Source organism: Ceratotherium simum, chromosome 3 (assembly GCF_057802395.1).
Source record: "Ceratotherium simum simum isolate JZ-2026a chromosome 3, ASM5780239v1, whole genome shotgun sequence".
NCBI classification, from domain to species: Eukaryota; Metazoa; Chordata; class Mammalia; order Perissodactyla; family Rhinocerotidae; genus Ceratotherium; species Ceratotherium simum.
In genome coordinates, this window is record NC_141902.1 from 62,014,896 (window position 1) to 62,036,283 (window position 21,388).

The 21,388-nt window shown below is 50.7% G+C and overlaps 1 protein-coding gene across 1 annotated transcript in view; it reads left to right on the forward strand.

Annotated features, from left to right (window-relative positions):
• Positions 1 to 21,388, forward strand: part of CORO2B (coronin 2B) — a 136,842-nt gene that overhangs the window by 61,541 nt on the left and 53,913 nt on the right. The window contains exon 2 of the mRNA XM_004421745.3: positions 8,419 to 8,619. Coding sequence (XP_004421802.2) covers positions 8,419 to 8,619 — 201 coding nt within the window. The remainder of the gene's footprint in view (positions 1 to 8,418; positions 8,620 to 21,388) is intronic.

Here is a 21,388-nt window from a genome sequence, read left to right on the forward strand (position 1 = left end):
CTGAAGGGTAGAGTCCGTCAGTAGTCACTGCCTGGCCTGGCGAGCTTCTCAGCTCGGGCAGATTCACTTCTGCCCCCTCCAGTTTGGGGACATGCACTGTGTCCCCCTTGTGTGCCCAGCCCTGGGCTTGGGAAAGCAGAGCTGGCTCAGAGATGGAGGAGGACCCCGTGACCAGCTATCGCTCATGGATCCAGAAAGTTGTGGGTGAATGCGAGGGAGATATTGATAATAGTGTCTGCGTTTCCTTAGAGCAGCACACCATTTGCAAAGCCCCTTCCCCCGCGTTCTCGTGTCCCATCCTCATGGGGATTCCAGGGTGTAGGTGCAGTTATACCCACATTTCACCAGAGAGGACACTGAGCCTGGAGAGGGCAGGTGGCTTGTCCCGCGTCACACAGCTAGTGACCCAAACAAGACTGAAAACGCCAGCCTTTCTCTGACTGCACTAGGACAAGGAGTGGCTCTCCCACAGATCCTGACGGGGAGCCCCATACGAAGAGAGTGGGGAGAGAGTGGAATGAGTGTTTGGCAAGCACCCACCCTGTGCCAGACACCTTGGGATCTGCCGTGGCAGCTGCTGGGCACCTGCAGCTGCCACGGCAGATCCCAGAAGTCTCGTGGGCTCCCCCGGCTGACAGCTCTCGCTTGAGGATATGGCCATGAGCTGCCCCCTCACCTGAGCTGGAGCCAAAAAAAGGAACTGCCCTCATCCATTTTTGTGTTCCAGTTAAAGGCCTGAGTTTTAGTCATCATCATCTAGAAAATGCACCCGCTGGCCACAATAAATCATTTTCGGGATCTGAGGACAGGATACAATTTGCTTCCATGTGGAGAGTACATAGTGATTATCTCATAGGAGAAAAAAGCCAGCCTCCATTTCTTAAGAGGCTATAAGGGCCATTCAGCTGCGAAATGAATACTTCCTCCTTCCGGGCCCTCCACTCTCCGAGGGAGACCAGGATGGCCCTGGGCCCAGGGAGAGGCCGCCCGGGAACGGGCCCAGCAGCTGCACACATCTGGAGGCCAGACCCTCCCCCTCTTTCCTCCTGACCCTCTGCCCAGCCCAGCCCAGCCCAGCACTCCCACCTCCTCCTGGCAGAGCCTGGCCTCCCCAAGTAAACACTTAATTGAGGTCAGAGCCTCTCCCCTGCAGGAGAAGGGGAGAGAGTGGAATAAGTGTTTGGCAAGCACCCACCCTGTGCCAGACACCTTGCCAGGCACTTTTGCATTTCGTCATTTCGTTGCATCCAGTGAGCTGGATGACGGACATCGTTCCCCTTTTACAGTTAAGGAAACTGATGCTCAGAGAGGTTGAGTAACTAGTCTAAAGTCACACAGCTAACAAAGGGCAGAGCCAAGATAGAAACCTCTGGATTCTTTCGGACGCTCAAAACCCTGCCTTTTGTCTTTAGACTTCTGCATAGTGCCTTGCAGTATACGGAGCAAGGGTGCAGGGGTAAGAGTTTGGGTGGAAAGGCCGGAAGAGGAGGAGATGTGTATTAGATTGGAATGCACAGTAGAGCAGGAGTCAAAAGTTCTTGGCTGAAGTCTTGGCTCTGCCAATCTCGTAGCTTGTGACTTTGGGCTAGTCTCTTAACCCCTCTGAGCCTCAGATTAGTCCTATATGTAGGATATATTTTCAGTGGGATTGTAGCATCTGCCCAGCTCTGCCCACTGGTCAGCTGAGGGGGTGTCTGGAGAGGTCACAGCTGTGGCTGTGGGTGGGCTTTTGGGGACAGTTCTGCAGCCACTGGTCCCCTTGCTGATTCTGTGCTGTCAGCCACAAGGGACTCGCTCATCCCCAGCCTGAGAGCTGTACTGAGTTCGGAGGCCTTGCGTCCTGGTGACAAGGAGCCTGGAGGAGATGGGGCTGCATGATTAGCAGAACAAACACTGGAGAGGAAGAGCTTGGACCCAGAAGCACTAATGTGGGGTGGGGGGCAGACTTCAGCCTGTGGGCAGGGATGGGGCATCCAAATGAAAATGAGACTCAACACGTCAGCAGGCTGAAGTCCCAGCCCAGGGGTGAGGTTTCTGAGGGAGATAACCTGGGGTGTCCGGGGTACCAGGCAGCTGTCCTGACCTTAGCTCTTGCTCTCCCGCCATCCTGAGAGAGTACTCAACCAGCATCACTCTGAGGCTCCCGCTAGATGGGAGCCTGGGCCAGTACCAGGCCTGGGCTGGGGTGGGACTGTGCAGGGGCCAGAGGAGTTGGATGATCAGATAACTTACAATCTGGTAACGAGAGAGAAAACATACAGTACCTAAAGCTCGAAATGAGTGGCCAAGCATTAATCAACTCTGTGGGACACCCTGGGGGACGTGGCAGTTGTCCTGAGAGCCCTTGTCATTCAGGATCACAGCCACCCAGTGGGGGAGGCATTAGGATCCCTGTTTTACAGAGGAGGAAGGTCCCTGGCCTGGGTGGCAGAACCAGGATTCCTGCTGGTACTCTCCGACCCCAGTGCTCCTCTCTGTTGCAACACGGTGCCTTTAATCAAGTAGAGGAACTCTGTTATCTCGGGGCTGGAAGGCCGTCTAGTCCCATCCATTGTTTCACATTGCCCTTGACCAGAGGTCATTCACCTAAATCTTCAACCCTTCCAGGGATGGGGAGCTCATTACCTATCAAGTCAGCTTCCTTTTCCATCTCAGCCAGCTCTAACCATTAAGAAAGTCCTTCCTTTTGGGGAGCTCAAATGTGTGTCAATCTTGTGCTCATTGCTCTTGAAAGGTCCAGAGAGAGAGTGTGTGTATCCTGCCCTCACTAGAACTAGCTGGTGGGGAATCCATCAGGATCTAGGCTGGGCGTGGGGGCAAGGGGCAAAGGGCAAAGGGCCAGATTTTCAGGTCACCTCATGGCTGCCCCCATGATTTCCCTTTGAGGTCCGGGCAGCTCTTCCAGTCCCAGCCTCGGTGCGGCCTCTTCCTCTGGCAGAATAGGGAGGAGTCTTTTCTGCTTCCTGCCTGCACACCATGCATGTGACCTCAGAATGAAGTCAGCCTGTTAGTAACCTCGGGTGGAAAGGTCAGACCTCCTGGGCTTGCAGACGCCCTGCTTTGGCCCACAGTGCATGCCTGTGCCTGATCTGGCCTCCCGAGTCTTCTAGCCTTCTGTCTACCACTCTCCAGAACAAACCCTCAGCCCTGGCCAGCCGGCACCCTCACTGCCACCAACCAGATCAGGTGCATGCTCACAGATTCTTCTGCCCTCTCCTCTCCGTCCTCGCCCCCGCCAGAGCCAAGTGATTATTAACAGGAGCATCTTCAACCTGAATCGAATCAAGGCTTTACACTTGACTCCTCAAGTTTATAGGGAATACAGGAATGACTTTGAAGATGCCAGAAAGCAACATGAGACAAATCGCAGAACATTTTATGAGAACTGACTTGATGTCTTCAAAAAATCAATGTGACTTAAAAAAAAAAAAAAAAAGGTGTTGGGAGTGTTCTGGATTTAAAGGAGCCAAAAGAGATGTCACAACCAAACGAAAACACTCCGGAGCAACGTGGCTCCCAATCTTGGTTCAAAATATGGAATAGCTGTAAAGGCATTTTGGAGAACTTTGAATATGGTCTGGGTTTTGGATGGTATTGAGGAATTGTTAATTTTCATAGATGTGATCATGGAGATGTGCTAATGTAGGAAACTGTCTTCCTTTGTAGGAAATGCCTGCTGATGTGAGGAGAGGGCAGGAGTCATGATGTTTGCGGCCTCCTTTCAAATGATTCCACAAAAGAAATAAGTACATGCACACGCGCACACACACACACACACACACGCAGAAAAAGAAATATGGCAAAATGTTAAACGATAATTAACCTAGATGGGGGGTGATTATTGTACCATTCTCTCAACTATTTTTGTATGTTGAAATATTTCATAATAAAAAGTTGGAGAAAACACAGTATGAACTGCAGAGTCAGAAAGATCAGGTTCAAGTCAGCACTTACAACTGTCTGAACTTGGGCTGAGTCTGTTTCCCACCCTGTACAACAAGGATAGTCCCATCTCATGGGGTTTTATGAGACTAATCATGTACACACAGTGCCTGGTGCTCTTTCAGTGCCGGCGGATGGCCCTGTCTTCCATGAAGCCCAGCCTGATGCCCTTCCCTGACCTCTCATTCCTGTAGCACTGTGTCTCTACAGTGTGCTTGCCACCAAGTGTCTGTTGGATTACTGTAAACTTGTCAGGCGTCAGTTTTGTCTCCTCCACTGGCTTGTAAGGTGTTTGAAAGTGGGATTTGTGTCTGGTGCTTTTCAGGGCACCTCTTGGGAGACCAGGCACACAGGAGCAGCAGTGATATTTTATCTTGGATAGGACCTTGCACCTACGTAGTCTCGTTTTGACTCTTAAAACAAGCACATAAAGTCAGAAATTATGGATCTCCTTTTAGAGATGGAGCACCTCAGAGAGGCGAAGTGTCTGCCCCAAGGTTAGTAGGAGTCAGAATGGGGAGTGGAAACCCAGGACTGCAGACTCCCAGGTCAGCGCTCTGCCCTGCACGCTTGCTACGGGTTCATGTGGGGTGAAGCTGCAGGCCCAGTGATGAGGAACCGTTGGTCGTCAAGGGCCCTCTGGTCTCCCTCCCCCAGTCCTTCCAGAGGCCCAACAGAGAGAATCTCTATGGAGATCCAGCCCCAGTCTACCAGCCACCGGGGAGAAGACAGCACCAGGGATGCTGAGAACAAAGCCCTTGGAAAGGCACTCTCCATTTTCCCTAGGAAGGAGGACTGTATCATTCTAGGGCATGCTGGACCCGACCCCAGGAGACATGCTCACTGGAAGAACATTCCTGCTGAGCGCAGGCCCTGGTCCTCCAGGACGTAGCATCCGCTCAGAAATGCTAGCGGGGCTGTGAGGGGCAGCACGGGATGTGTTCAAGAAGAATGCAGTGTGCCCACCAGGAGCCTAAGCCACTAAGGCCTCTTTGTTGTATCTGCATCCTGAGGAGTGGGGAGCTGGGGAGATGATGGAGAGAGGGAGAAAGGGCAGACAGAGCAGGGAAAAAGGAGGAAGGAGAAGGGTGGAGGAGAGGTGGAGGAGGAAGAGGTGAGGTCAGATGCTAAAACACCCAGGGATAGCTGGCAACTACGTGTTGTGTGGAGGGTTGCGGAGAGCCGGCCGGGTCAGCTTGCCTGCATGTCTGGGGAGCTCTGGGAGGTTTCCTAGGAGGCCCTTGTCGATCCCCCAGCCATGGTGGACACAGGCTGGAGGCCCTGAGGGCCTGGGCTCAGACCCCTCTCCTCAGCCTGCCGGGCTCTGGGGTGTTCCAGATGGACTGGGGGTGGGCATCACAGAGACCAGCCCTTCCTCTCCTGCCTCGTGTTCTGCTCTGTTAAGTGAGCATCCAGAGGGGGGCCAGGCCGCGCTGTGCACATCACGGCAGCTAGGCATTGACTGCTCCGCACGCTTGGAGGTAGTGGGGAGTATTAGCCTCCTTTATATAAGAGCAGATGGAAGTGGCACAGAGAGGTTAAGTGGCTTGCCCACGTCACACAGCTAGGTGGCAGCAGAAGTGGCACGGGCATCTAGGTCTGCATGCCTTCCAGTCCAGTTCTTGTTCCTCTTCCCCTCACAGCCACCCATGAGACCTTGAAGTGAAGTCTGCACTGGGGAAGAGCACAGAGCTGGGCCATTATCAGCAGGGCCTGTTCAGCCCATCCCAGGTGCCCAGCCTGGGCTGTGCTGGGGGTGGAGAGAGAAACTGAGATCCTGCTCACCAGACATGGGCTGGGAAGTGGCTCCCTGGGCCTTGGGTTCTGATGAAGGCTGAACTGCACCTGTCTGTCTTCCACTAGGCTGGGCTCCCTTCAAAGAGGGGCTGGGCCTGTCACGGGGCCTGGTGCCCAGCGGGTCTCCCCATGGCATCGGGACTCATTCGAGCTGCCCGGGAAGATCACAGACCAGTCTTCAGTCCTGCTCAGAGGTCCTGGGGTCACTGCCTGCCATCACAGAGCTGAGACCTGCCCTTGGGACGAGAGAGCCTGTGACAAGGTCTAGACTAGGAGCCGAGGAAGAGGTCCTGAGGAGGTTGCTGTGGGCTGTGGAGTCAGAGTTGAATCGGGCCCTGAAGGCTAAGGTTGGGCTGCGCAGAGGAGAGGGGCGAAGGCATTCCAGGCCAGAAATGCACCGGCAAGGCACAAGAGGGTGGAGTGAGCAAGCTTACCACCTCCTTTCTCTTCCATGGGAACTGTGGGATCTAGAATGTTCTACCTGGATGAGACAGAGCGATTACCAGCACTCCTGTATCAGATTGAATTTTTACCAGGTCCATGTACCACCCATACTATATTTTTCATACTGTATTTTTGTTTGAATTGATTCGTTATTTTTTAACTTAGCCTTATTAGCAATAATACCTGTGAAATCGTGGATTTGGCCTGCAAGTTATATTTTTTCTACTACAAAGTAAAATAAACACATAACTACTACAATTAAAAGCTTCATCTCTGTTCGTGTAAAGGAACCATGAGTGACCCCCTGGGACTCCACTCTGGGGATCACTGACGTAATCCTGATGAGCAGTCGGAAACCCGGAGAGTGGAAAGGGCTTGCCTGGGGTCACACAGCCAGGAGTGACCGACCAGGCTCCCGGCCGGTGCGCTTGCCTCTGCAGCAGACTTTGTCCTGAACAGTCCTGGGCAGAACTCGGCAGAGAGGGGAGAAGGCAGGCGGGAATGGGGTACAGCGTGAGCAGGGGCTGGGGGGTGGGGAGGATGGAGAGGACCTGGGGGAGAGGAGAAGGGCTGGGGTGGGGGCTCAGAGAGCTGGGGGAAGAGGATTTGCCTGAAGGTGAGGAGCCTTCCTTGGGATTCTCCTTGTTGGAGCTGAACTTCTTCCTAATCAAGAGGCCTTTGTGGCTGAGCTCCCAGCTTTATTTAAGTCACATGCCAAGTTTTGTTTTCAGTCAAATTCCCTAGTTGGTTTCCTGGTTCTGTGGTGGTGGTTCCTTTTGTTTTCCTCCCCTTGGAAAGTTCATGGGAAGAAATGAGCTTGTCCCTTTCTGCCCTGAGACGGAGTGGGAGACTCCAGGCACATCAGGAGATTTGACAGGAAGGAGAAGGGATGGACAATGGCAAAGTCAGGTCAGAAGCATGTTCGTTTTACAAAGCGCTTATTGAGCTCCTGCTGTATGCCAGGCCCCTGGCTGGGGACATGCGTGTGGCTCGTCGCACTTGGATGCGTGTATGTGCCAGGAGAGCACCTTCTCGGGCTCCATCTGCTGTGGGGCCCCTTTGTAGGGCTTCCCCATAGGAGGCGCTATCCTACAGCAAAGCTGGTCTGCACGGTGGGCTGCCCATCCTGTCCTCCACCCACCCCCTCGTGCATACCTGTGTTCTCCGCTGTGCACAGCGTGGCACAGGCGTGCAGTAGGAGCTGGTTGATTGGTTGGTTCAAGTCTGTGTCTTCGATGGTGGGTAGGGAGGGCTGGGGAGGGGTACCACTCATTCCTTTCTCTAGAACAGGGGCTCTCAAACTTCAGTGTGCTTCTGTCTCATGGGGGGCGGGGGGAAGCTGGATTAAATGCTAATTTTTTGGCCCCATCCCCAAAATATCGGATTCGGTAGGTCTGGACTGGGACTCAGGAATCAGCATTTCTAACAAATGATGCAGGAGGCTCAGAAACCTCTTCCACCCCAGATGATTTTGAAACAGGTGATCTGTGGGCCAAACATTAAGAAATCTGGCTACAAAGGGTAGTCTGGCATAGGAAAGAGTCTCAGATTTCCAGTCAGGAGACCTGTGTTCATGGCCCTACTCATTAGCTGTGTGGCCTTGGACAAGTCACTTAACCTCTCTGTGCCTGGTGGTGATGATGATGATGTACAGGACTCAGAGATTTCTGAGGGTGCACTTGTGGATTAGAAGTCTTAGAGAGAACCAGAGGAGGGTATGGTAATGGGTGGCCTTTTGCCTCTTTGCACACAGAGGGGGACATCTTCCTCCCTCACCCATGGTCATCAGCAGTGTTCTCTGTGTATGTGAATACCCAGCCTCCTCCCTCTGCACCTCCCTTACTGAGTTGGGCACTTTCTGGCACTCAGGAGGCAGCCCATACACTTGTTGGGTGGAGGGTCTGCTCTATCACATGGTACTTCCCTTAGAAGTGAAAGGACCCTACATCCTTTCTGGGATGTAGGTGGGATGGGAGTGTGTACCCAAAGCAGGAGATGTGTGAATGCCCTCATGCCCATCTTTGCTCCTGTAGGACTTTATGGAAAGAGTAATTCCCAGGGCCGGGCACACCATTCTTGGAGGCTCCTTCTCCTCTCCCCGTGTCCTGAGGTGGGGCACCAGGGCTCCCTCTCCTCCTGCGTGCCTGGGAGCAGCTTCCCCCTCCCCAGCTTCCAGCCCAGGCCCTTCAGGAAGCAGTGGCCAGGCTGACCGTTGTCTCTCCTGGCCCCTCACAGATGTCCTGGCGTCCGCAGTACCGCAGCTCCAAGTTCCGGAACGTCTACGGGAAAGTGGCCAACCGGGAGCACTGCTTCGACGGGATCCCCATCACCAAGAATGTGCACGATAACCACTTCTGTGCTGTCAACGCCCGCTTCCTGGCCATCGTCACCGAGAGTGCGGGAGGAGGCTCCTTTCTCGTCATCCCCCTGGAGCAGGTAGGCGCCTTGCACCGCCCTAGCCCTCCCTGGTTCACTTGGACACGTCACTTCCCTCGGGGTACATGTGGTTCCAACCCGAGGGATTGGAACGACTGATCTCCAAACCAGGTTCAGCCCTACAATTCTGCGTCCTAGACGTCCTTTTGGTTTGGAGCTGGAAGGGATGACGACCCCGCCATAGGCATATTAGGCATCTGCAAAAATGGCACACATTAAAAAAACATTGCAAGCTCTCCACGGAGAGACTGGAAATAATTTACCTTCTCCCTCATCCCCCACCTCCTGTCTAAAGGTTTCCCCCCTTCTGTGGCTGCCTTCGCGAATATAGCAAATTAAATCTGCAAAGCCTAGATCATGAAATTTTGAAGCTCTGCCGTGCAGGCGGGGTCCCCAGAGGCCCGTGGGAGGTCACGCGCCTCAGGGAAAGTGCTTGCTGTCAGTCCCGCTTGTTTATGGCTGAGCTGTCCCTTCCCCGCCTGACTCATCTCCATTCCCAGCCTCCGCCAAGCGGCTCAGGGAAGGAGGAGGTGCATGTGGAAGGAAGCCTTGGTTCTCGAAATCCCCCGTCAGCTGGTGGAGGATGGATTTTTCCAGTCTCTTCTACCCACAATGGGGGAGCACAGATTTGGGAAAGGCTTAGGCCAGATCCTCCCTTCCACCGAAGCGGGCAGCTGCAGAGACACTGAGGACAGAGCCTGATGCACAGAGATGTTGAGCTGTGGATTTGGTGGCAGGAGGTCTGGGTTCTAGTTGGGCTCTGCCGCTTGCTGGCTATGTGACCTCAGGCATGTCACTTAACCTCTTTGCACCTTCTTTTCCTGTAACGGTAAAACGAGGATCCTAAATTCTCCTGTCCCTGCATCTGTGATATTGGCATCGAGTGGGATAAGGGACATGAAAGCTCCTGGTGAACTGCATAGTACGTTAAAGATGCTTTGGTACTTTCTTGGGAAAGTTGGCAGCTCTGCTTGTCAACTTTGCAGGTGCCCACCGCAACAGTAACACATTAAGAAGGATTCTGAAATGTAGCTTGCCTCCCTTCCCAAACCAGATGGGCTCAGATATCTGTCTACCTCGGGGACCAGCTCAGCTCTGGCCTCAGCAGGCCTGCAGGTCCCCAGCATGTGTGGGTTGCTGCTCACTGGGGCTCAGGCCCGTAGCTGGCATCCTGCCATACGCCACTTACAGCTTACAAGGGTCACCCGTCAATGCCTCACCCCGTAACAAGAATTAATTCCAGCTGGATCAAAGGTCTAACCATTAAAAAAAAAGAAGAAAAAGAAAAAGGAAAGCTACAAATGTCTTAGAGGAAAATGGAGAGCATTTTAAAAATCATACAATGAGGAAAGGCTTCCTAAGCAATCAAGAATCCTCCAGACCATAAAGGAAACAATTAATAGATTAGATTAAATTTTTTAAAAGGTAAAATTTCTGTACTACAACAAGACATGTAAGCAAAATTAAAGGCAAGCCACATAATTGAGTACAATATTTGCAGTATATAACAGACAAGAGATTCCTGTCCAGAATATATAAAGGTTCCAGAAAAATCAATAAGAAAAAGAACTCGATAGAAAATGGGCAAAGGATATAGATAAGCAATTCACAGAAGACAAAATGTTTGTTTTAACCTTCTAAATAGGAAAAGATTTAAAACAATAATTATCTTTGGTATTGCCAGAGGTGCGAGAGCAGGCACTCAAATACACTCTTGGTGTATTTGGTGTATTTACATCTCTTAGTAAATGGAAGCAACTTGGCAATATCTATTAACATTTAAAGATGCACGCTCACTGGCCCAGCAATTCCACTTCTAGGAATCTATCTTATAGAGTTATTCTCAAGTATATAAAAAAAAAATGTTTGCAGCATTTTTTAGTACTCAATTTCTTTACAAACATCAATTTTTTATTATTTTCTACAGAAATAAAATTTTTCTCTCAAATTGCTTAAAAGTTTCTAAACCTTTCGTCTCAATTTCTGTAATGGTACCAAAGAGTTTTATACCATCAGTAGCACTGGTCTAGAATATGATCAGATTTTGTAAACACTTCATGAAAAACACAGCAGGAAAAAAAGTCCTCTTTACGAGTGTAAGTCTCTCTCTGTAGAAATATACAATGTATCTATACACATACATACATGCATATTCAGTGTACACATACCTTTCAACTTTATTTGTTCACATTCTATGATACATTTTGTTTAATTTGATTAGTAATGGGCTGATAGTGATGGCTCACCCTACCAGTTGGTTTCTGTGGTTTTCTCTAATTTTAAGAAGTTTTCACTTTACCTAAGTACTGGATTTGTGCAACACTTTTATAATAGTGAAAATTGGAAGCAACGTGCAAGTCCATCAGTGAGGAAATGGGTTAACAAATCAGAAACACCCAAGCATTCACTCTTGGCTGTTCAGCCTCAGAATCACTTCACATTCTTAAAAATTACTGAGGACCCCGAAGAGTTTTTGCTTATGTGGGCTATCTCTATCGATATTTAGCATATTCAAAATAAAAATGAAGGAATTCAAAAATATGTATTTGTTAATTAACTTAACAATAATAAACCTATTTCATGTTCTCCTGAAAAACATATTTTTATGAAAAATAACTGTACTTTCCAAAACAGAAAAAATTAGAATGGCATTGTTTTACACTTTTGCAAATCTCTTTAAATTAGTGCGGCTTAACAGAAGACGGCTGAATTTGCGTGTCTGGTTCTGCGTTCAGTCTGTTGCCATATCACAGAGTCATGCAGCCTCTGGAAAACTCCACTGTACACGCCTGAGAGAATGAGAGTGAAAAGGAAAATAATGTCTTAGTATTGTTATGAAAATAGTTTTAACCCAATAGACTCCCTGAAAAAGCCTTGGGGATCCCCACGGGTCCCCAGACCCCACTTAAGAGAACCACCGATGCAGGGGAATATTTAAAGAGAGAAGATTTTATGACGTACTAAGTGAAAAAAAAGATAAAATATGATTAATCCCATTAAAAAATATCCATCTATCCATCTACCTATCTGGAAAAGACTGGGAGAATATGCACCTAATGTTAAAAATGGTTATCTCTGAGTATTAGAATCATGAGTGCTCTCATTTTCTTCTTTTTCCTTAGCTTTATTTTCTAGATTTTTTTTTTAGATGAAGACTTAACATTTTGTACTTTAGAGGAAAAACAATAAAAGCGGTTTGTTGACTAAGTACCCACAGTGAGGGCGAGGGGTGGCGGTGGGGGCGGTAGAGGAGGCAGCTCCTTGATCTGAGCAGTTCACTTAGTTTGAGGCAGGGCCCCGTGTCTGATGCTTTGTGGAGCAGGGTCCCACCCCCAAAGAGGGGCTGCTTAGGAGTCAGGGCAAACTCCTGCCTGGCCCTGCAGCCGGGGTCAAGGCTGGCAGTCTCCTGCCCACAGTGGTCAGGGCTGAGCCTGCAGGCCTGGGCCGGGCTGGTCTGGGGGGAGGAGCAGGCAGGGCTAACAAACAATAACAATAATGCTGAAGTCAGAACCCTTCATTATCCGGCAGCAGTAGAGAGGAGCTGCTCCACATGGGTCAATTTTCTAGGAAGGAGAAGCTTCTATTATTTTAGCTCTGGGTTTTTCCCCTCAGTTTGATAGAAATCTCTCTCGAAACAGTTTCTTGTATTATTCAATACAAACACAGAAGAGACGTGGGCCATTTCTTGGCGAATCCTCGTCATTACCAGAAGCATTAATTATGAGCTGTGAACTCGTGGTGGCATGCTTTTGTCCCTATGCTGAATGGCCCCTGACTTTTCCTGAGTGACCAGAAAGCCACAGAACATTGTCTGCTTTTGTAGTTCTTCTCTGAATTTTTCCTGTCTTCTGTCAGTTGTCCTTCCCATTCCTTTCTTGCTTCTCTGAGAGCTTGGGGCCGGCTGAGAAGGGCACTAGCCTGGGAACCCCACATCCCTGCTCTGAGGCCGCCGAGCCTTCTGAGAGAGGCTCCGACTCTTCAGGCGTGTCTCTCCCTTTGTTGAGTTTCTCTCAAAGCCAGCTTGCTGGAGATTCCAATATTTGTGACTAAAAATGTTTCTTGGGGTTGGAAGCCATGTCCACAAAAACTACAAACGACCACGATGACTATGCTTTGCCGTTGAACAGCACCCTAGTCCAACAAACTCTGTGTTCATCAATCCTCTTGGGTGGAAGGTAGAGCCATCCCCATCTTACAGCTGGGGAGACTGAGGCTGCAGAGACGGGCATACAGTTGGTCAGGGCAGGAGCTGGACCTGAAACCAGCTCACTTATTTCTGAATGCGTGACTCTCTGCACTGCCCGTGGCTCTGGTGAACGGCTCAGTTCTGGGTGGCTGGCAGATCTCAAAGGAGTGGATTTGTCTCCCCCGCTCTTGTTCAGGCTGCTGTTGAGAAGGCCACAGCCTGTTTTTCCCTAGTTAACATTCAGCCGCCAGCTCTCTCCTTTCTGGAGTGGAATGTTAAGCTGCAGATGGGGGAGCAATCAGCACCCTGATTGCCTGGCACAGCTGGAGGGGCCTTATGAATATTCCAGAGACCGGGCACTGTGCCCAGCGGCCTGATTAACCACTAGGCCTCCCCAGGTGCGCCGCCCCTTTCCTGCTGTGCTCCACGGGGCCGCCTGCCGCCTCCACGTCCAGGCCATAAGAAGGCGAAGGCTGGAAGCAGAGTCTCGCGTGCCTAAGCTTTAGCCAGCTACCTGCTACCCCAACTGGCACCTGGCAGAAAAGAAAGAAACCTGGCCTGGACATGGGAAGTCTGCGTTCCCACTGTAACCTAGCAGTTCCCAGCCCTGCCTGCAGGCTAGAACCACCTAGGGAGCTTTCGAGGGTCTAACATACCTGCTCTTTTTGAATCTCACCTCAAGTCCCATGAGAAAGTACAGTTATTCTCCCCATTTTACAGATGAAGAAACAGGCTCAGAGAAGTCAAGCAACTCCTTCAAGACTGCACAGCACACAAGTGGCAGAATTTAAACCCAGGGTTCTCCCAACTGCCTGCCTGCCCCCCTCACAGAGGGTGAGGGGGAGGGATGTCTATAAATGGGCCTTGTGTTATTATTATTTACTGTCATTTGAATATCTCCAAGGATTTCCTTGAACATGAATTCAACCAGTACTTGATGAGCTCTTCTGTTGTGCTGATACCACATGTGTCCCTCTCTTCTGGAAGTCAGGAGAGCAGGCATTTCTTAGACTCTTTGGGGAAGCTGCTTTTCCAAAGGACTGAAGCAACAATTTTAGCCGGCAAGGAGAGGTAGAGAGGTATGCTGGAGCAGGAGACCAGACACGATGGCGTCGTTCCTTTAGTCACGGGGTATGGACTGGGCACTCAGCACCGTGCCAGGCACTGGGGACTCAAGTAATGTCAGGCCTGGTAGAGACCTGTGGGCACCCCATTGGTGAGCTGGGTAGGTGGGAGTTTCCTGAGAGGGTCCTGCCCATGTCTTGCTCAAGAAAACAACTCCATGGTACGTAAAGGGTCCTGTTGAACATCTGCATCTTAACTGCTCTCTGGTAGCAGTTACAAATGATGGGACATCATCGCACTCTCCAGAAGCTGGAGTCCCTGGGTAATTTATGTTCAGACTTAGCTGCATGTAATGACAATAACCCGATTCTGGAATTGGGATGCTGGGCTTGGTCTGCAGGTGGGGGTCATTCCTACCCCCTTGCACAAGCCCTGTGGCCTCCCCTCCCCAATCCCATGCCTTGCTCAGTCTCAACGACCTGGTGGCAAAACATTGCCCCCTTGGTCTCTGGCACTGGTCTCTGGGTGCTGCGTTCTCCTCTCCAACCCAGTCAGTGTGGCCTCCTCTTGCACACTCCTGCTTCTTCTCCAGTCTCTGAGAGAAGAAGTTCAAGGGTGGGAGGCCTAACCAGTTCCTCCAGGTCTCCCCAGCCATGCAGGAGTGGGTGGTGGAGGTGGGCTGGGGCAGGAATGCTAGCAAAAATCCACAGGGCATCTCAGTGAGGAGAGCAGAGCCCTGGAGCAGGAGAACAGCACAGGATGGGGCTAAGAGATCAGGCTCTAGAAGCAGACAGACCTCACTTGAATCCCTGCCTTGCCACTTAGTTGCTTTGTGACCTTATGTGAGTCACTTAACCTTCCTGTGCCCTAATTTTCCCTTCTGCAAAATGACGGGGTTGGACCACATGATATTTAGAGTTCAATTTAGGTCTCACATTCTTTTCCCTTCTAACTTCTTTTTATTCAGATGTGTCCTCACCAGTGTGCTGGTAGGTATTGTGCAGAATATAAGAATGAGTCCTTCTCATCCCTCAAGGCCCAACTCAAACAGGGCCAGCGCCATGAGGCTTTCCGCATCCCGATACCCATCCGGAGGCATTTTGTGTCTGTCAAGATTGGAGCACTTCCTACATGCTGCCTTATTTTCTAGGTGGTTAGTCCACCCATCCATCCACCCGCCCATCCGTCCATCCTTCTACCCATCCATCCACCCATCCAACAAATGTTTGTAGTAACACCTACTATGTTTCAGTCACAGTGTCGGGACCGGGGATGCAGCAATAAACAAGACCAAGTCCCTGTCGGCATGAAGTTTGCAGTCCAGTTAACTGCTTCGATTGAACTCTGAACCCCCGGGAGTGGGGACCGTGTCTGATGTGTACAGGGCCTGCACACAGTGAGGCTCAGCAAGGGGGCACTGGGCTGACCTGAGGCCAGGTCCCAGAGGCCCTGTGCCCTATCTGCCCCTGGTTCTCTGCTGGTCCTGGGCGCCTCTCCCCTCCAGGCTGCAGGGAGAATGTGGTGCTCTGCAGGAGATGCCCCGACTGAAGGGGGCACTGCCCCCTCCCTTAAAGCTCCTAGAACAGTGTCTCCTGAGCCAGCTGCTCTTACTATGGAATCTAACGCAGAAGTGGGCAGACCAGTTCTCTCCATGGCTCACAGCATGTTCGAGGCCTAATATTAAAAGAAGGGTGAAAAAAAGTGCCCAGCTCAGTGCTGAAGACTGTAACAAAATCAGACTGTTTTGCTCACCCAAAGACTTTGTTTCTCTTCCAGATTTTGTAACAACTCCCCCCATCACTCCCCACAATCAGCATTGAGCCCCTCAATCCTTCTCTCTTCCGTAAAAAAGCCCCAGATCTTCACCACCGGTCCTCTCTGCAGAGGGGTCTCCCTCTCTCCAGGGAATGCAGAGAGCCTTTTCCAAATCCATTTTTCACATCTTTCCTTAGTCGGTCTTTGTTCTTCAAGCTGCCTTCCGCTTGGTGCGATTTGCATCTCAAAGCCTGTGACAGCCTGAATGTACAGTGACTTTGGGAAAGGGGGGAGAATTGTGCTCTGAGAGAGAAGTCGCAACTTTATTCCATTTGTCTGAAGCCTGAGATTGACAGCTCTGCTTTGTGTTTTTCCCTTTTTTGGAAGAATGACTGCTTATTTTTGAGAAAAGCGAAGGCAAGCTCTTCAGCAGGAATGGAAGCGTAGCTCCCTTATTTTATTTCACGGTTGTGGGATAGGGCGCTCTCTGGTGATTTGAGGTGCAGGGGCCAGGATGCAGCTTGGCTGGTGGGCATCCTGGGAGGTCAAAGAACCTGTTCTTCTTCCTCGGGCTGGGGCCTCCGCAGCCGTCTCCCGAGCTTCATTCCCCTCAGTCCTAGCAGGGCCAGAGAAGCTGGAAATAATAGAGCCTGGTTCACTGGGACGCTGTGGACTCGGGCCCCGGGCCCTAACTCTGCCCAGATGTTCCGGCCTAGAGCATCCCACAGCTTTCGAAATCTTAGCTCCATCCCTTATCTGTGAAGCCCTGGACATGGAACCTCTCTGTGCCTCGCTGTCTCTGTTTGTGAAATGATAATGGTGTGTCCTTGTTTCTCGAGTGCCGTGATGACAATTAAGGTGCTGTATAAAGCCCTTAAGGCGTATAGGCTGGCACATAGTGTGTGCTCAGTAAGTAGGAGCTGTAGGATGGATGCCAAGGGCTTTCGCCCATCCTCTCCACTTCCTCAGTCCACCCAGGCCCAGAAATAGCCCACGGGCTCCCCAGCCTGCAGCCAGCGTGTCTTTCCCTTCTTGCTACTGTCTCGGTTGTCCGGTACCATCCCTGAGCATTCCCAGCAGTGAGCCCCACCCTGACTGGAGGGGAAGGCACCCAGAGCCCAAAAGGGAATGGGGGTGTTGGTGCGGGGTCTCCAGGGGGCACACTGATATGGCTGTATCAGGCTGAGTGCTGGAGGGAGGGGAATTTAGGGAGGGGTCTGGGCCCCCTTTGGCGCCTGACGTCAGCCTGCCTGCCTCTCTGGAGTCTGCCTATCTGCCAGGGTTACATGAGATCAGGTATGTAAAGGTTACCATAGGGTCTGGTATACAGCAGGTGCTCAATAAACCCGAGCTATGCTGCCTCTGTTATTATAACCACTGTAATAAGCGCCAGGTTGTTGGGGGGAGAGGGTGCTGGGATTGGGGAATCTAGCTGGCACATCCGAGGCATAGACCGGGCGGTGGGTGTGACTTTGAGATTCTATGCTCTGAGCCCACCTGAGGCCACGCAGTCCTCACAGCCCATGCCCCTCCCTAGCCCACCTCCCGGTGCCCCAATTCCAATCTTACATTGACACAATGCCCAAGTCAGAGGAGACTCCAGCCGTCACCTGTTCCAAGCTCCTCATTGTGCCCATGAGAAATCCTAGTCCCAGAGAGGTGTCTTATCCAAGGCTGCATGGCATGCCTGGACGCCCTCTGAGCATTTTCCCGGGAATCCTTGCGCTCAGCCACTTCTGAGTCCTAATCAGACTACTACTAAGGTGTTAGTGATGACAGTGACTTCCAGGGAATGTGCACTTGGTTAAGGTTAGGGTGAGATTTTAGGAGACCAAACTCTTGAGACCCAAAGGAATGTGTTGCTAAGAGTGAGACTTCAGGCTGCAGGGAGATCTGCTCACTCAGGCAGCCACCCCAGGCCCTCAGGAGACGTGTCTGCCCTGTCAGGTTGGGGGCCACAGCCTCTGACGCTCCCTCCTCACGTGTCTGTGGACTCTCAACACTAGGGGACAAAAGTGATACAGGGTGCGTAAGGGGCTGGGCAGCGGAACATAGGTGGCCTGGCTTGAGACAGCATCTCTCTAGGGGCCAAGGGAACCCTGAGACCTTGGCCAAGACCCCTACTAACTGGCCCTTCTCATAGCAGCTTCCAGAACAATGAGTGTGTGTTTGCCTGGCCTGAGAAACTGCAGGCCTGATTTAGTCCTTAGGGCAGTTTCCCTTTCGGGATGGCCGTCCTCGTGTCCCTGCCCCCAACCCCATCCCAAGGCTCTTAAAGGGCCAGGTCACCTTGATTGGTGGGGAGGTGGTCACAGCATTCAGCCTCTTAAAACAAGAGATGGTTCTGTGGCATCAGCATGGCGTGGTGCTAGCCTGTCCTACCCCCTTTCCATTCCACTCAGACAAGGCCTTGATTTTAGTTGCTAAGCAACCTATGCGTAAGTTTCCAAGTGGGTCCCCGGTGAACAAGGGAGGGGGAAGGTGGGGTGGCAGTGCTTAGAACCTTGCATTTTATAGTTGGAGACACTGAGGCCCAGAGAGGGCAAGGCACTTGGTCAAGTTTGCACAGCTAGTTAGTGCCATATGTGTCAGATAATTAGTTGGGGCAGCAAACCCTTCAGGATCCCATTCCCCCCACCTCACCCCCACCATGAGAAGCACCCAGCCAGCAGCAACACCTTAGGAACTTTCTGTGACAGGCTTGGAAGCAGGATGCCCAGTGATGAGGCACAAAGGCTCTGGCATTGGTCTGCGTGGATTCAGATTCCACCTCCACCATTGACTAGCCATGTGCTTTGGGCAAGTCATCTAACTCAGTCTCCTCAGCTGCAAAATGGGAGAAACTCTAGCCTCAACCCCAAGGCTGTTCTGAGGATTCAGTGAGGTGTTACATAAAGCCCGGAAGGCTGCCTGGTACAGGGTGTGCACGTGGGCTCCCCATCTAGGGCACCAGCGCCCCCTCCTCCACCCCGGGCTTACTCCTTTATCTCAAGGGAGTTGGGCCTCAATCTTACCAATCTTAGGAGGTTATAGATATAGTACAAAAGTTTTCAAACTTTAGTTTTTAACACTGGAACATTTTGTTCAAATAAAACAGGTTCTTAACTTTGAGGGGCAGGAGATAGACCCCTTTGGCATTCTGGTAAAGCCCATGGACCCCTTCAAAGAATAAAGTCTTTAAGTACATAAAATAAAATAAATAGGATTACAAAGACACCAATTATATTGAAATTTAGTTATCAAAGTGTATACCAGAATTGTGATATAGTAGTATGTGTGCTTTTATATTAACGCATTTAATAACATGACCAAGTGGAGGGCCTAACAAGTAGTGTAATTTCAAAGCATAAACAATATTTTGAGATCGCAGTAACAGGGTCATGTAATCTGAAAGTATCTGTGATGTCTATTGATGGAAAAGTTATAGGTTCAGCCAGTCCTACTGGGGTTTGTTGCCTACATTTATAAACAAAGGAAATATTAAATTTCCTTTAGTGGCTAGTGAAAATATAGATGCAATTGTTCTCCTCTCCAGGCTCACAGACCTCCTAGAGGGTCTATTATGGGGCCAGGTTAAAGGCCCCTGAAATAAAATCACAGACGTTATCACTGTATAAAATCAGGATGAGCAGAACTGCTCTGGCTGAATCTTGGTGGGGAGGGGCCAATGCAACCTGCATGAGCACCCCCGACGCCCGTGGGGCGCCCCCAAATCCTATACTTTGCTGGCAGTGAGGGAGCCTCTCTTCACTGCCTGGCTGCTTGTGACCTTGGACAAGTCCCTTTGTTCCCTAGCTGTAGAATGAGAGGTTGGACCCCTTGTCCTCTCAGGTCTTATCCAGCTCTGACGTCCCTGGAGTCTGTTTCTCCTCCCCTGGAGACAAAGGCCTCAGAAGCGTGGGTCTGCAGGAGCCCTGGACCGGGAGAGGGAACAGCTGGGGCCAGGCTGGCCAGCTCCCAATTGTTCCAGGGAGGAGGAGGAGGAGATGCATGGTGCTCTCCAAAGCGACAGCTGGGGGAGCCTGGCTGGGGGCCTCGTCCTCGCCTGCCATCTGTGCCTCCTTCCTGCAGTCAGCCGGCTGGGAGGAGGGATGCGGGGAGTGCATAAGTGGGGCCCGAGGCCAGACAGCAACCTGGGTGGGAGGGGGAGGGGCTGCCTGAGAAAGTGCCAGGGAAGAGCCTGGTTGCTTACTCTTGAGTGCTTAACTCTTTGCACCGCCCTTTTCCCACCCCAGTCTTACAGAGTTCTGGAGAGGGGAGGATGCACAGCCCTGGGTCCAGGTAAGCTACTTCATGGCTATGTGACCTTGGGCAAGTTACATAACCTCTCTGAGCTTCTCTTTCCTCCTTGGTCCGATCGACACCCTTCCTAAGACTGCCCCTTGGGATCGGAACAAGGGTCGGTAAAGTACCCCAATACAGTGCTGATAGTGGTAGGCTCTTCCCTGAGGGCTTACACCTGGGACGGTGAAAGCCCGTGCTGGTTGGAATGCGACACTGAGGCCATGACGAGACCCTGGGCAAAGGTCTGTAAAATGCTGTCACTGCCCCTGGACATGTGGGACTTTGCAACTTTCCCTCTTCCAGGCGTGTGCTCCAGCTCTTCCCTTCTCTGGACTGCCCTTACTCACCGACATCCACGTGTGGAAAATCTTACCCACTTAGAATATCATCTATTTATAAGTAAGTATTTATTTTCAGATAGTAAAACTTTCACATAGTTTAAACTTCAAAAGCGATCAAAGGACTCACAGTGAAAAGTCTGCCCCTCACACCTAGCTTCCGGTTACTCAGTTCTTCTACCAGGAGGCAACCAGTGTTAAGAGTTTCTCAAGTGTCTTTCCTGAAATTTTATATCTATCTATATCTAGATAGATATATCCCTTTTTACACAAAGATAGCACACTACTTGCATTGTTCTCTCTGTATCTTGCTCTTTCCCACACACACACTGAGGAGAACTTCTTCCTGACACTGTAGTAAGCAAAGATTGTCTAACAGGACACAGAAAGCAATAATTATAAAAACAACAGACAAATTGAACTTTATCAAAATTAAAAACTTTGCTCTGGGCTGGCCCGGTGGTGCAGCGGTTAAATGCGTGCACTCCGCTGCGGCAGCCCGGGGTTCGCAGGTTCGGATCCTGGGCGCGCACCGACGCACCGCTTGTCAAGCCATGCTGTGGCGGTGTCCCATATAAAGTGAAGGAAGATGGGCACGGATGTTAGCCCAGGGCCGATCTTCCTCAGCAAAAAGAGGAGGATTGGCATTAGATGTTAGCTCAGGGCTAGTCTTCCTCACACACACACACACACAAAAAAAAACCAAAAACCACTTTTGCTCATCAAAAGATACCATTAAGAAAGTGAAAAGGCAAACCACCGACATGGGGACGATATTTGCAATGCATCTATCGAACAAAGCACTGGTATCCTTTATACTGAGTGTTAAAATGGGCAAAAATAAAAAGGCAAGATTTAAACAGGCATCGCATAGAAATGGATATCGAAATGGCCAGTAAGCCTATGAAGAGGTGCTACTTTCTCAGCATAGTTTCACTTGGCATTTTTATTAAGACTTAGGCTAAAAAACCTCTTTATATGTTTAAGACCTGTTTGCACTTCCTTTTTGTGTGAATTGTTTATCTACATGCTGTGCCCATCCTTACTCACCAGGAAACTGCAATTTAAAACCATGAGTTACTACTATATACCCACCATAATGGCCAAAATTAAACAAACTGACAATATCAAGTGTTGGTGA